Consider the following 15,093-nt stretch of genomic DNA (forward strand, 5'->3'; position numbering starts at 1 on the left):
TACACATCAACGTAGTAAAAAGCTTGGACTAGATTGCCAAGCGAAACGTTGGATTTACTTCCTATTTAATATCTTACATCAACTCGGCGCCCAAATATTGTGGAACTATTCGCTCTAATTTAGACGAAAGTTCTTATATAAGTAGTAGTATTGTTATGCAAAGTTTCCGAAGTGTAATTTCGGACTCACGAGCTGACGTTTGGTTTTTTATCTACAACTGACAAATTTTCACAGTCATACATGTTAAAGATTAACCATGTAATCAGGTATTCGTGTACTTATGGGTGCATTAATCTGACTTTTCCTGCATTAATCAAGGTACTGCGTGCTCGAATTGAGTACATCAATGAAGTTTTGTCCTTAAGCATCTCTATCAGTTCAAATTTGGCTGAGTTACTTTTACCAGATTTGATTGATAAGGTTGGTGACACGAAAGTCGGTGACGTCACAAAAACCGCGATGACAAAATTGGCCGAGAAAACAAGTCTCGAATTAGTTGGTGGTTTTGTAATGCGCACACTATTTCAGATTAAAAATCCTCGCAGTCAGACCGAAGGTTTGGTTTGGTTGAATCAAAGCATTCTGGAATTCGGATTTTGGTATGTTATTTATATACGTGATTGTCTATATTTACTGATGGAAAATCTCTTCACAAGTTAAAAATTATTATTTTGTTGCTCACCAAATAACTACTGTCCACTTCTCAATCTGCTTAAATTGTTATCATTAACTACAACTAATTCTTAATATAACGGAGTGATCACAAATCCTGTTTCCTCGAAACGATATATTAGACTGGACAATCCAGTAGACTGATTACTCGATCGATGCATACTGTACGATATTATTAAACCATTAGACTAGATCGCTGTATGTACAAGTATATGAGAGAACCTGATTACAGCTCGAACGATAGTTTTATCAGCACATACAAACAGTCCACCTGTTACGAAACCCTGAGTATAAGTGAATCGTTTACCCATAACAGTAGCGCTTATAGTTGGCACTCGTATATCTTAGCGGCCAGTAGTATCTTACTTTCACTACGTACATATCAGTTCTCTTTGCCTTTTTATCGTTGTAGTGTGTGATAACTCTGTTCGCTGCTACACGATCCGAACTTGTATTTAAAAGTTTAATATACGGTTTCGTTCTACATAGTTCTGTTAGGCTTATCGTAAAGTATAGTAACCCTTTTCCAACTTTTCGTGCAAAATGTAGGTATAAATGTTCCAATATATTTATTCGTTGCTTCAAATTCTAAATTCTTATTCATAATGCTCAGGCTATTACATATCAGTCGCCAATAAACGCATAAAACGAAACGGTTTGAAGGATGCGAAACAAATAATAACATGCACACCTTCAAAACAAGGAATATGGAATCTAAAAGGGATTTTGAGTTGGTATCGTAGAATATAGTAGTCATGTAACATATCAGAAAATTAATCTATGACTGGTCCATAATCCTTAATCCACTTTTACTTACGGGTTTCGTTTCATGACAATAATTATCTAATATGAAGGATCTTTTCCCACTCAATATTGCAATCATATAATAGATAATGACTGAAAGTTTACCACATTGACTTGTGAATTGGCTTTGGAATTGGATTTCTGTTATAATTACTCGAATCTTGCTTGAGTTTCGCAATTTTTCCAGCACATTCTGCTCTTTCTACTTGTGCTTGGTAATTTAAGGCACAGTTAGTGTTCTGACCTATCTTAAGTGTAATTTTTTTATTCCATGATGTCCATGATATAAATAACCGAATTTTCTTACCGAATTAGTCGTAGATGCTTCATGAATTTGTTTATTTTATTCAGTATTCCAGCACAAGAAGTTGGACCACTTCTAAAAGCAGGCCTAAATGCAACTAACCCTTCTGTTCGACAAAGTTCACTAAATCTTGCTGGGACTATTCATTTATATCTTAATGATCGTTTGGTAACTTTATTAGCGGATGAGAAACCGGCTTTGATTACGTTACTAAACGCGGAATTTGCGAAAAACAAAGATAAAAAAGCTCCTGCTCCAATTCGTTTTTCTGCTGCTCAGAACTTGCTCAAAGATTCAGTGTCTACTGAACCCAGTGGAACTGGAACATTGTCTGGAGATATAGAAACTACTGGTCAAATAGAGGAGATGGACTCTGATGCATTACTTCCAAAAGTAGATATCAGGTATTAGTTGATATGTCTTATATCGTTTCTGCAGCTTAACTGATTTATTAGCTTTTACGGACATTCCTAGTCGATAAAAAAGTTTTTCTTGTCATGATCTTTTATGTTTTGAGTTTTTTTTACAATATTTTATAAATACATGTGTTTCCCTTTACGCATTATGTTTCACATGTTATCTTAGTATATGTACGAAATCCAAACTATATGGTTTTTATTGTGTAAATTAATATTTACTGACTCCAACCATTAATAATCCCGGTTCACTTCTCATATTTTTTAAAACCAAATCCCCACGTATAACGTAAATAGCCGAAAAGTGGGTTGTGTATAGGGATAAATGAGGATGGTGTAGAGCGACTATGTTATCATGTGATTGCTGATTGAATAGAATTCTCCATCTAACACACTTGGAGTTGAATGCTCAAATTAAACTAGTGGAGACCTTAACTTAGCATAGATCATTCGGAATCACCTTCACTGCCATCTGACTTCAATTACGCGAATTTTTGTCGTATCTATGCTGTTAAGTGTCCGCTATTCATACTCCACTTTCTTTTTTTAGTGACCGATTTACACCTGAACTCCTGGGTCTTCTGAAAAGCAAGATCTGGAAAGAACGTCTAGAAGCACTGACTACTATTGAAAAATTTGTGACTCCTTCCAATTTGATTGATGCTTCGAACGGAAAGCTTCAAGAACCTTTGACCATGATAGCTAAGGCAGCTAATGATGTGAATAAAAACCTGGCTAAACAAGCTTTAATAATCCTGTCTTCCTTTGCTTCTTCAATGCCGAAATCGGATGCTGTGAATTACATAAAGTAAATATATGTTTTGATCTTTTTTCTCCATTTTTTTAAATTATATTCATCTTTTCCCTTTTTTTCCCATTTGTATTTGACTTTGAAAGCTGCTACTACTACACTGTAATTTTAAGTTACTTAATATAGCAACTAATTGTGACTCATACCATACCGTAATCACTAGTATTAAGTTATTGGTCAGGCTTAGGGTTTTTAGGTACCCTCTTTTGTCACACTATCCCAACACAAGACTAATCATCTGTATAAGAAATAAATCTCAAGGCTGTACTGTAAGTTTTATTGCTAAAATCTGACTGATTTTGTTTACAGCTAATCCATATTCTAGGTCGCCAGGCTGCTTCATGCAGTTTTTTCTTCGTTTTATGTCTGCAGTGTATTTTTGCGAACGCTAACAGAAAAAAAAACAAGATTTTGTTACAACCTTTACTAGTTTCCACGATAATTTTATCGTCGTGTTGGATTTGCAGTGTTTTGCTTCAGTGACATCTAAGCTTATCTAATAATATAAACTAGTGTTTTCATAATTTAACCGCTGCTGTCACAGGTCAAATCCAATCTACATCTGTTAACTGAACAAATAGTTCATACCACAGTTTATTGAAAGTTGCCTATAATTTTATTTTTTTCCATTGTTATTTTTATCTTATTGTCTACTGCATTTTATTACAGAATGTAGTCATTTATATTTTGCACGATAATTATAAATAATCGTCAATTTGCTGATGTATGATATTTGTTTTCACCTTTGATTAATTTGCCTGTTTTCTGACAAATTACTATCTTATTTCGATATTTTACATGTAAAAGACAGTTCTAGTTTCCTTATCTATTCAATCAGTTGGGCAGTAGGTTACCGGTGACTTCCATAGAGATATCACCACTGACGTCTTCATTCATACCAGAGTTTCATCGATCAATTGTTTCGTCATAACTCTATCATGTATACATGTGAACTTTTTGTTAAACAGAGTAAATACAGTGATATAGATCACAGTTCACTTTTTCTATCCTATATATTTATTTATTCTATATATTTGTCTACTAATTTTAACACTTTCTATAATTATTATTACGTAATTGGAAAAAAGGTATGATTTATGGCAACACGCTACTTTGTATGATATCAAGAAAATTGTATTCATCTGTTTATTATTTTATATTTGCAGTTTTTAATCCACACCTCGTTCTACATTCAGTTTACTCTTGAAAATACTTAAGTATATAGTTGTAATCTTGATTAATTCTATTCTTTGAAATAGAAGTGAATAAAAAATGTATGCTAGTAAACAGCTGTTTAAGAACACTTGACCTCTCATTCAGTAATATGTATGTTTACAAGTATTCAAAAATAGTATAACTTACTTTTGTCGATTGGTGTTGTACGTATCTGTCTTTGATCATATCTAATATTGACGAGATTTTCAAATAAATGAAATGCACTCATTAAGACGGAGACAGAAAAGATATGTTCAACCAAGAGTTCTCTTTTTGGCGGATTCATTCTCAAAACAGTATAATCGTAGTTATGCACTTTCTCTGCAATAATAATCAGTAATTTTTTGGTAAAAAAAACAACCTGTTGTGCACAGTAACAAAATCGCAGAAATAATTTTGTTATTAGTAAGGAAGTAAAAGTTTGGTTATTAAAATCTTGAAGACAGATAACGATTAATAATAATGGAATGAATTTGGTAACGTGATAAGATAAAATGTTAAAGTTAAGAAATTTTTACCACAGATTGTTATTGTGAACTATGCTAGAGCGTACTGTACATAGCTTTTTGAGTTCTACTAACCGATGGCAAATCAAAAATTTTATTACGTTATTTAAGACTGAAGTAAAATGGTTTATCTTATCCCAAAATTAATAGATAAGATCGGTTGAAACATATCTGTACGTCTACACTTTAGCTGTACTCACTCTGATTCTGCAAAACCGGAATTACTGTTTCGTAATTCAGCAATCCGTTTAACTAGCAGTTTAGAAATATTAACTGTACCGTTTTAACTGAGAGAAATACGAATTGATACCAAACTTTTCGAATTTCAATAACAATTGTTTGTAATAAGCACGCGAATCTTCATTTAAAATAATTTCTTAGATGTGTTCAGTTTTCCTATAAATATTTTATTAATTTATTAATCAATCGATCTATTTTCTAGGTATGTTGAACCACCTATTTTACTCTGTCTTGGCGATTCAAAAGTTCAAATACGTGAGGCAGCTGTAACTGCACTTAGCTCTTGGCAAAGTCGAGTTCCTATTTTATCAGTATTTGAGAATGACATGTTAGCTGATGCTTTAAAAGTAATTATATTTTTGTGTACCTTTTTTTGAAAATAACCTGTGCAAATTTCTATTGAAACATTAATTACTGTTCACAGTTAATCGTCACCAATACATGTATACTTAAACTAATACATAAAAATATGAATGCTGACTGAAGTTATGTTTGTGAACTAAACTGGATCCCTGAGTCTTTATAAGTGTGTGTGAAATGAAAGATTGCTTATTAGATTTTAGACTAAGATAATAAAATTTTAATGGCTCGTTAAATTGTTCGTTATTGGTTTTTAAGATAATCATTCATAACGTTTTATTCTGTGTAAGTCTGGCTCATAATCTTCTAAACTCTATGTTCATATTTCTATTTATTTACTATGTAGATGGAAAATCCATTTTTACGAGCCGAATTACTACGTTGGCTTCAAGAAGTTCTCTCACCTATGCCATTAAACGCCCTGCGGAAAAACGCTTCAGAAATAACAGAGAATCTAATACCTCAAGTGTTTGCTTCTCTTGAAGATCGTAATGTTGAAGCTCGTAAACAAGCCCAAATAGTTCTTCCTTCATTAATACAAGTTTTTGGCTGGGAACCTATTTTAAAGTCTGCCAATCGTTTGAAGCCTACCTCAAAGGATTCAATTATACCTCATTTAGAGAAAGCTCGTGAAAGTGTAGCTAATTCACATCCCTCATCCATGGAGAAAAAAACCGTTTCTCCACCTAAAGCGGTACGTGGAGGTAATGGAACACGTCCACAACCTTCCTCAAATGCCCCAGGTACTGCTCCAGGTATTTTTTTCATGTATTTGTTACATAAAAATATGAATAAGACGTTCATTCTTCACTGGATTATGTGCTTCATGGAAAAGATTATCTCATCTATTTCATTTCAATCATTAAATTTTAGAAAATAGCGAGGAATCTGAAAATGCTACACAATCTTCAGACATTACCTCAAAGCCTGTTTCTGAGACGAAGAAAAAGACTGATACTAAAAAGTCTATCAACACGTCTAAAAAGTCAGGTCCGGAACTGGCAACAACATCCATAATTCTACCACCAAATAAGTCAGCTAAGAGTTCTAGGTTAAATGATGAGAAAAAACGCAAGGTAATTGTTATGTATCTTTTACAAATAATCCTGTTCCATTTTCTGTTTATTGTGTCTATTCCCAAATATGCACATTAAACTATTAACGTATTGAATTTTTACGTATGAAACTTGTAATTTCAAATTGTATTTTGGGTAATATACGTGGATAATATTTCAAGCAAAAATTTGCGATACTCATTGAAAGCAATGACTGAGAAAACATAAATAATGTGAATACCTTTTGTACAACCTACGTAGTTAATGACAAATTCGGTTGGATGATTCAGATTGCTGAATGACAGCAAGTCTTTATAGTTACGCAAATTAGACTACTCGAAGTCAAAAAGTATGAAAGCATTCGATTATGTTAAATATTCTGTTTACATATCCAGTGCTATTCCTACGAACAAACTAAATAGTTTTAATTAAATAACTTTTTGGTATCCTCTAATAAATGTAAGGTGATTGCTCGATATTATGGATTGGTTGAGGTAAGTATTAACTCCGTTGGATACCGGCTCAGTGGTCTAGACGTTAAGCGTTTGTACTAGACCTAAAGTCCTAAGTGCGCGATCGTGGATCTGCAATGCTGAGGAGTCCCATAGTATGACGAAACGACCGTCCAGTGCTTCCGGGTTTTCGGTGTTGGTATAATATTGATCGGTCCATGGTTTCCATGAAGTGTATACTACTTTCTGTAAGCTTTTACTTTCCGTTTTGTTTTTCTAAAACTCATTTTTTCTAATTTACAGCTTTTAAAATGGGATTTCGATACTCCAACAAAAGATCACATACAACAATTAAGTACATTATTCATTGCAGCTGGAACTGCTCCTGAATTTCATGCACTTTTATTCCATACCGACTTTAAACAACACATTAAGGCAATCGAACAACTTTCTCAATTACTAGATACCACTGAAGGCTGTGAGGCTACTGTAATAAATGTGGACATTATCTTGAGATGGATTGTTCTACGATTCTTTGAAACTAATCCAGTTGTTTTAGGCAGATGTAAGTTAATTTGATACTACGAGTATAAATTAAATTATTCTTCACGGGTACCCAAACTACAAAATAAGTTTTAATTAAATTTTCATAGTCATTACTATTCTTATTTAATAATTTCATACTCTAAGTTATTCTTTTTTGTATATAGCTGGTAATGTTCCTATAAAATTGAATGTATGCACAGTTGTTTGATCATTCTACCAACTATTGACCAACATTTAGATCATCCAAACTATCAACATATCAACCTATATTACTCAACTAAAAGATATATTAATATATGATATTAAATTAGGCAACCATAGGTTGATCAAAACATAATTGTAACCAGATAAAGATATGAATTCAGTCTACGGAGTCATTGAATGAATACATGAGTTATATGTGAAAGGTACAGACCTCATTCGTAAGGTTCTTTGAATAATGGTTACGCTTTCAGTCAATATACTACAAAATCGTTCGTATTAGTGCAGATAGATTTATTGGTGAGACTATAATTAATGGACAACCTTTGAGCGACGCTAAAGTGACCCTGCGAATGTCCACCTATTAACTGAGACTAAAAGACGGTTATAAACCAGTGCGAGGAATTAGAATTGTGATTTACAGCTGGTGGTTATGGTCACAAATTAGATTTAGGGTTTTAATCACGAACTGACATCAGCTAAAATGCCAAAACTCTATTTAGCGAAATGGATGAATGAATTTCGCGCCAAAGTCCGAGACTCGTTATCTTATTTCCGATTGATTCCCCTATAAATTGTAGTTTCGCCAATTTATCCAGTACCTTCGAAATTTAACTCATCATTTACTTTCATTTGTAAACTTTATATTCGTTTTATTTTAGCATTTCTCCATTTTTGTTAGTTTTTCGTTCTATGCTATTACATTCTTGTGGAATATTCTACAACCGTATCTCTGCTTGTATTTGTTCGGTGATACATGTTATAAAGAGTGGTCTAAAATAAGATGTTAATCGGGTCACAAATATTTGAGCTATCGTAATAAATATCACTGAAATATTTGTATTCGCTGTTTCTAAAAATTTGTAACAACTGTTTAGTTCGAATTGTGTTTTATTCTTATTTCCTCTTTCGGACAAAACAGGTATGGATTATCTAACAAAATTATTCGTTTATATGTCAGAGTCTGGAGCAAATCTTTCGGAACATGAAGGTGGTTCATTTCTTCCTTACTTGGTAATGAAAGTGGGTGAACCTAAAGATGTAGTTCGACAGAATATTCGAGGGATATTGAAACTAGTGGTTAATCTTTATCCACCTAGTCGTCTATTCACATTTCTCACTAATGGGACTAAGGCCAAGACAAGTAAAACAAGACAAGGTTAGCTTCTTTGTTTATGTACGCTACATACGTAAGCACATATCACGTTTAGTAATCGTTTCTCACAGTTGTTTTATTTTCTTGTTGATTCTTAGTTATTTTTTTGTTTTAGAGTGCTTGGATGAAATGGGTTCTCTGATTGATCGTTTCGGATTAAATGTTTGCCAGCCTTCTATTCCCATCGCAATCAAATTAATCGCTCAACAAATCGGTGACCGTGATAGTGGAGTTCGATCAGCAGCTTTGAATGCTTTACTTTCTGCTTATGCTGTTATTGGTGAACAGATATGGAAGGTTATCGGCGATGTAAGAGATTTCACTTGTTTTATTTTACTGAGTTGTTAAGTTGATCTTTATTCCACTTGGGAATATTGTGAACGAGCAAACTTATATCTACGATGATTAAACTAGCAATATAATTTTTTCATAAAGGAAGTATTTATCAAGAATACCAGTTAACAAATTATTTTGGCTCAGAATCTTACCCCATTCCTCGCTTCACTCTATATTATACTCTTTCATTATTTATTTCAGTTCCCAACTCTGCTATATCATTAAGACCATTAAATCTTATATATATATATATATATATATATATATATATATATATATATATATATATATAATTACTTACGCCTGATACCCCTCATGGAGGAGCATAGACCGCCCACCAGCATTCTCCATCTAACTCTGTCCTGGACAACCCTTTCCAGTTGTTTTCAAATGCTATTCTTTCTTTTGATGTCTGCCTTCAATTCCTGTCGTGTTGTGTTCTTTGACCTCACACTTTTCCGTTTACCTTCAGGGTTCCGTTACTTTGCCAATCATCGTCTTCACACCTACATCGGATCCTCCTTGTTCATCGATGATGCTGACCAAATACGTGAAAGTTTCCATATCTTCCAGAGCTTCTCCATCAAGTGAGATTAAGTTGGTGTTCTCCGTGTTGTATTTGAGGATCTCGCATTTTGCCCTGTGTATGTTGAGGCCTGCTGATAAAGAGGCTGCTGCTAGACTAGTTGTTTTCATCTGCATTTTTTCGTGTGTATGGGATAGGAGTGTCAGATCATCTACGAAGTCCAAGTCGTCCATTGTATTCCGTGCTTCCCCTTGGGTGTGGTCTTCATTATCCAATCAACCACCAAAAGAAAGAGGAAAGGGGAGAGCAAGTAGCCTTGTCTGATTCCGGTCCTCACTTGGAATGCATCTGTCAGCTGTACTCCATGCACGACTTTACAATGTAGTCCATCGTATGAATTCCGGATGATGTTGACGATCTTCTCAAGGACATAATAGTGTCGAAGAAGTTTCTATAAAGCCTTCCTATCCACACTGCCAAAAGCTTTCTCATAGTCAAGCAGGTTAATATATAGTGACGAGTTCCATTCGATTGGTTGTTCAGCAACACTCTGTTGAAAACTTTTCTTGGTATTGACAGTAGTATGATGCCTCTGTAGTTCTGACATTTGCTCAGGTCTCCCTTCTTTGGTGTCTTGATGAGATATCCTTCTTCCCAGTCAATCGGCAATTTTTCCTCCTCCCAAATCCTCCTGACTAGAGTGTGGACCATGTTTGTAGTTACCTCTATATCTGACTTCAATGCATCAGCTGGTATATTGTCAGGTCCCTCTGCTTCCCCACTCTTGATTTGTCTGCTGGCCGACCATGCTGATTCCCTCGATTGTTGGTTTGTCTATTGAAGAGTTCTTCAAATTGTTTTACCCACCTGTTCTTGAATCTCAGTGATTGGCCTGTCGTCTTCATCCTTGGCTGGTCACTCGGGTTTATAATATTTCCCTGCTTGTTTCTTCGTTGTGTCGTATCTCCTCTTGGAACTTTTTTGAATCTTGCTTAGGGTATCTATAGATAACTATTCTTTATGATGGTGATTCTTGCAGCCTGGCACTTTGAAGTTTGTGCTTCTTCAATCTCTTTTTAGTATTTCTCCATAGTAGCTTCCTCTTTGAGTAGATCTTGTAAGGCTTCGAACCTCATGCTGCGAGCTACCTGGAATTCGTTGAGTTTGTCAGTATCTTGAAGGAAGGCTGCATTGAACCTTTGTAATACTATTTCTCCAGTTGTCTGGTGCGCCATCCGGACCACACGAAATTGGTGATCCGGAGCTATTCCAGCTCCTCTCCTTCTTCCATTGATCTGAATTTTTTAATGATACAAATATGATCAACCTGGTTCTCTGTAGTGTGATCCAGTAAGACCCATGTAGCTTTGTGTATGCATGTGTGTGGAATATTGTGCCGCCCATAACCATTTTGTTGAACACATATAAATTTGCAAATCTGTCACCATTTTCGTTTCTTTCTTCAAGTCCATGTTGTCCCATGATATCTTCATAACTGATGTTGTCCATTCCGACTAGGCGTTTAAGTCTCCTATCAGGATGGTCAGATCATAGGCAGTTCTCTGCGATCAACTGCAACCTCTCATAAAACTTATCTTTATCGTCGTCGTTGCTATCATTGATGAGTGCATAACACTGGATAACGTTCATTGTATACTGTCCTTTGTTTTGATGGTTGTCTTGATGATTGGGCATCCATGAGATTCCCCATCCTATAAGTGCCTTTCGTGTTTCTTTGGACAGCAGCATCTCTCTCGAATCTATCCTTTTCAGTCCAATTTGGGTCCATCGGGTCTCAATTATTCCGAGCACCATCAAGTTGTATCTCCTCATTTTCGCAGCTATTTGTTTGGCCCTCTCGGTCTCCTACATTGTGCGGACATCCTATGTACCCATATTAATTGTTTCTCTGGTTGTTAGAAGGGGAATCGGTCTCGTGACTTCCGAAGAATCTCAGCTTCAATTATACATAGATATCCGTCATGTCCCAGGGCAGAGTTTAAATGTTGTAGTTCAGTACTGAAGTTTTCATATACTTTGCTGTGGATCTTAGATCCCCTGAAATTACGTGGCATACTCATTTTTGTAATTTTATTGTGGAAATTTGAATTCCCCCGTTTTCGCGCCAAAAGCGCTCATTTTTACCTTCAGTTTATTTCCCACCTGGAGGGACCTTCAGTGCCATCAGTTCGTTTCCTCTCCTAGTACACTATTTTGTGAAGTTTTTGAAGTATATTTTTGAGTTGTATATCCGCGTTAGTTGTGTGCTTGTTCGTTCGTTCTTCCGGGCTGCTTGTGAAATTACGTATTTTCTTTGCCGAATCTGATCTACTTTTAGTTGGCAGGGCCGGGGCACAATGGAATAGCTTAGCTGGTCCTGTTGTTGTGTTACTGACTTTCTTTCCGTTCGCCGTTCCTAGGTAATATCATGATCTATCGAAAGTATCATACTTGTATTTCAAATGCTTGTGTAGCGTAGTAGTTATATATTATCATGTTTTGTGTTTATCTCAGATACCTGAAAAAGAACGTTCAATGCTGGAAGAACGTATCAAACGAGCTGGGCAAGCACCAATCAATACTGTTGATAATTTTGAACCAAAGACGCCGTCTGTAAGACCGAGCACTGCAAGACGGTATGTATTTTAAAGTCAACGTTTGTTGTCTAATTTTTAAATTTCATTTCTATTTACCATTGTTGTTTTTTTCAATCGAAATGTTATCTCTGAAATCTTTCTTGAATTAGGATACAGCGTTGTTTTCTGCTAACATTCTATCGTAGTGTCTTATTAATTCCAAGAATACTAGAAACGTATCAGTGTATTCCCCTGCTTAGTTCTGTGATGAGTTCTTATAAATTGGTTTGTCTGGGGTAACATTATAAGAAGTAACTCAGACTTGTTTTTGTTTCTCATCTTACAATTACGCATACACTAATGTTCGTTTGTCCATTTCATTTTTATATCAGTGATCCATCAGATTCACGCAAACCTCTAGAGCCTGTTCCAAATGAATTTCGCCGTCAGCAACCGGTTTCTGCAGCTCATGCTAGAGCACGTGCTATGTTGAATGAACTAGGTGATTTATCACCTGAGAAAGCTCCAAGTATGCCTCCACTTATTCAGTTAGATGCTGATATAAATGATCTCTTTCAACCAGTTGAAATCCCAGCATTGAAGTAGGTATTCACGATGTTTACTATTACTTTTGGTATTTTGATTCAAATGCACAACTATTTTAGTTTCAATCTCTTATATGTATTTCACTGTCATGAGTTTATATCATTTTTAGAACACACGTGCGCCAGCCTGTTCTCAATGCACTGTTACGAACAAGTCCTGATACTGCTTCAGCGATCACAATGGTCGTAACGGCTATATCTTCTAATGATTTACTAATCAGTTGTCATGCTTTAGCCGAAATCGACACTGTTCTTCGAGGTACGGTTTTGATAACTTGCACATCTTTTCCTCAGTTATATTATCAGTGTAAAAATTATTTTATAGTTTCAACTATTCTCCTACTCACTGCATTCTCGTGGCGCGTGTGTTGTTTATGAAAGGAGAATGTCCGGCTCTTTAACGGGGTTGGTGGATAAGGAGGATCCACCTAGGGGATTTGGAAACCCTGATTCCAAACCAATGGTGCTCACGGTCTCCAGTATCCTGAGGGAACAAATGGCGTATGAATCAGTCGTTAGTCACCGGCTACCATGGGACTGCATCTTCTGACGTTGCTCCACTGTCTTGTGGACTGGACTTCTAGCTGAAAGGTTCGGGGAGTGGCCTTCTAAGAAAACCACCTGCTTCGGTTTGGGCACCCAGACAGTATCCCAGCCCTCACACAAATCATTCGATTTGTGTGGCGCACATCTATTTGGTGCCTCATTGTACCAATGTTTATGTGTCTAAATCATATTAACAATAAAACCTTCATAGTGTATTTTAGTGACTCGTAGTTTGTCATGTTTAGATATTACAGTACTTAGTTTTTCTTGCATAAGCGTACTCTAATAATTAATATGCTAGTCATATTGAGTAATTATCTATTTTTTAAATTACACCATAACATAGCTCTTCACTTTTATTAATCTAGATGAAAAGTGGTACCTTTTACTCAATCATGTCAATCAAGTCCTGATGCTTATTACAATGCAGTTACGTCAAGTTACTTCGAGATATTTTGGAGATCCTTCAGTTTCAGAGGAGCAGTTGCATACATTGATTCGGTCTCATTTGGCCACTATTGAATCTGTAAGTTCAATAATCTTTAATTTTCTACCAAAGATATCTCACAAATTAAATACAAGACTCCTATGTTGTCAAGTAACCATTAAGCTAGAAGTTAAAGCATATTGATAAAGCCACTTAACGTTGGTCTGAGATCTGTGTATTAACTTATGAGCTTGTAAACCAGTTGAATATTTTGAAAGCCATATGTTGTAAATTCTTGACAATCTAGATAAAATCAATCTTGTTTACTTTGAATTTCGTTCATATCTGAATGTTTGTTTATTTCACATTTCTATTATTACGGATTTTCACCTTATGAACGTTTTATGTTGTGCAAACATACATCGGTACCTTTCTGTGTAACTTTTACTCATACTCTTTTTTGCGTTATTTTATGTTTGAAGCGGTTACAAGTTCACTTAGTCTGCGAACGGAACAAAGACTTGTGACCAGAGACCGATAAGCTATCTATTCTGACGCGCCCCAGACCCGCTAACTAAAGTGAGAAGTCCAAGTTGGAAGTGGGGAAGATATATTCCGTAATCAGCCAGAAGCACAAGCAATCACAACAGGAAGAAATCAAACGTAACGCATAAAATTATCATCTCTAATCCCACCTCAACCTCGTACATAACTTGGCCTAGTTTTCTAACCACATGTGCTTCAGTTCAGGGACCATGATTTGATCTATAGTCCCGAGCGAACACCGGATATCTAACCTGGTACTTCGGCAGCTTGTGGGACGTGGTGGCGATGGTGTGGTTCTCGGAAGCATCGGATTGTGGATTGTCCTCAATTTCCTTTTCATGAGGATCTCTGCCAGAGACTTCTCCTCAGGTAGCATATCGCTAGGTGTCGTTCAGTACACGGATAAGAAGTTCTACAGTGTTTCCGCCAGCGTTGCCTCCCCTTTTGACTTGATCAGAGCTCTCTTGAATGTATCCACAAATCTTTCCGCTTGACCGTTTGATTGTGGGTGGTAAGGTGGGGAGTGAAGATGCTTGATAGATAGCCGTTTGCAAAAATCTTGGAACTGAGTTGAGGTGAACTTTGAACCATTGTCGGATACGATTACATCCGGTCATCCGTTGCGGGCGAACATTTCTATCAAGAGTTTCATCGTTTGGGTAGTCGTTGGTGGCGTAATGGGAACAATTTCTGGCCATTTTGAAAAGGCGTCAACTACGACTAGATAGGTGGTTCCATTGATTGGACCGGCAAAATCGACATGTATCTTGGACCAGGGACACTCAGGCTGTGG

At 35.9% G+C, this 15,093-nt stretch overlaps 1 protein-coding gene across 2 annotated transcripts in view; it reads left to right on the forward strand.

The window, feature by feature from the left end:
- Positions 1-15,093, forward strand: part of Smp_054790.1 (putative microtubule associated protein xmap215) — a gene marked incomplete at its 3' end in the record, with an annotated part of 45,721 nt that overhangs the window by 17,461 nt on the left and 13,167 nt on the right. For both annotated transcript variants that reach the window (XM_018794491.1, XM_018794490.1), the window contains 13 exons: positions 353-599; positions 1,828-2,184; positions 2,747-3,004; positions 5,171-5,315; positions 5,675-6,083; positions 6,202-6,404; positions 7,139-7,400; positions 8,505-8,741; positions 8,854-9,047; positions 12,115-12,236; positions 12,569-12,778; positions 12,892-13,040; positions 13,696-13,853. In XM_018794491.1, coding sequence (XP_018648898.1) covers positions 353-599; positions 1,828-2,184; positions 2,747-3,004; positions 5,171-5,315; positions 5,675-6,083; positions 6,202-6,404; positions 7,139-7,400; positions 8,505-8,741; positions 8,854-9,047; positions 12,115-12,236; positions 12,569-12,778; positions 12,892-13,040; positions 13,696-13,853 — 2,951 coding nt within the window. The remainder of the gene's footprint in view (positions 1-352; positions 600-1,827; positions 2,185-2,746; positions 3,005-5,170; positions 5,316-5,674; positions 6,084-6,201; positions 6,405-7,138; positions 7,401-8,504; positions 8,742-8,853; positions 9,048-12,114; positions 12,237-12,568; positions 12,779-12,891; positions 13,041-13,695; positions 13,854-15,093) is intronic.

This window comes from Schistosoma mansoni, chromosome 1 (assembly GCF_000237925.1).
Source record: "Schistosoma mansoni strain Puerto Rico chromosome 1, complete genome".
In the NCBI taxonomy this organism is placed as follows: domain Eukaryota; kingdom Metazoa; phylum Platyhelminthes; class Trematoda; order Strigeidida; family Schistosomatidae; genus Schistosoma; species Schistosoma mansoni.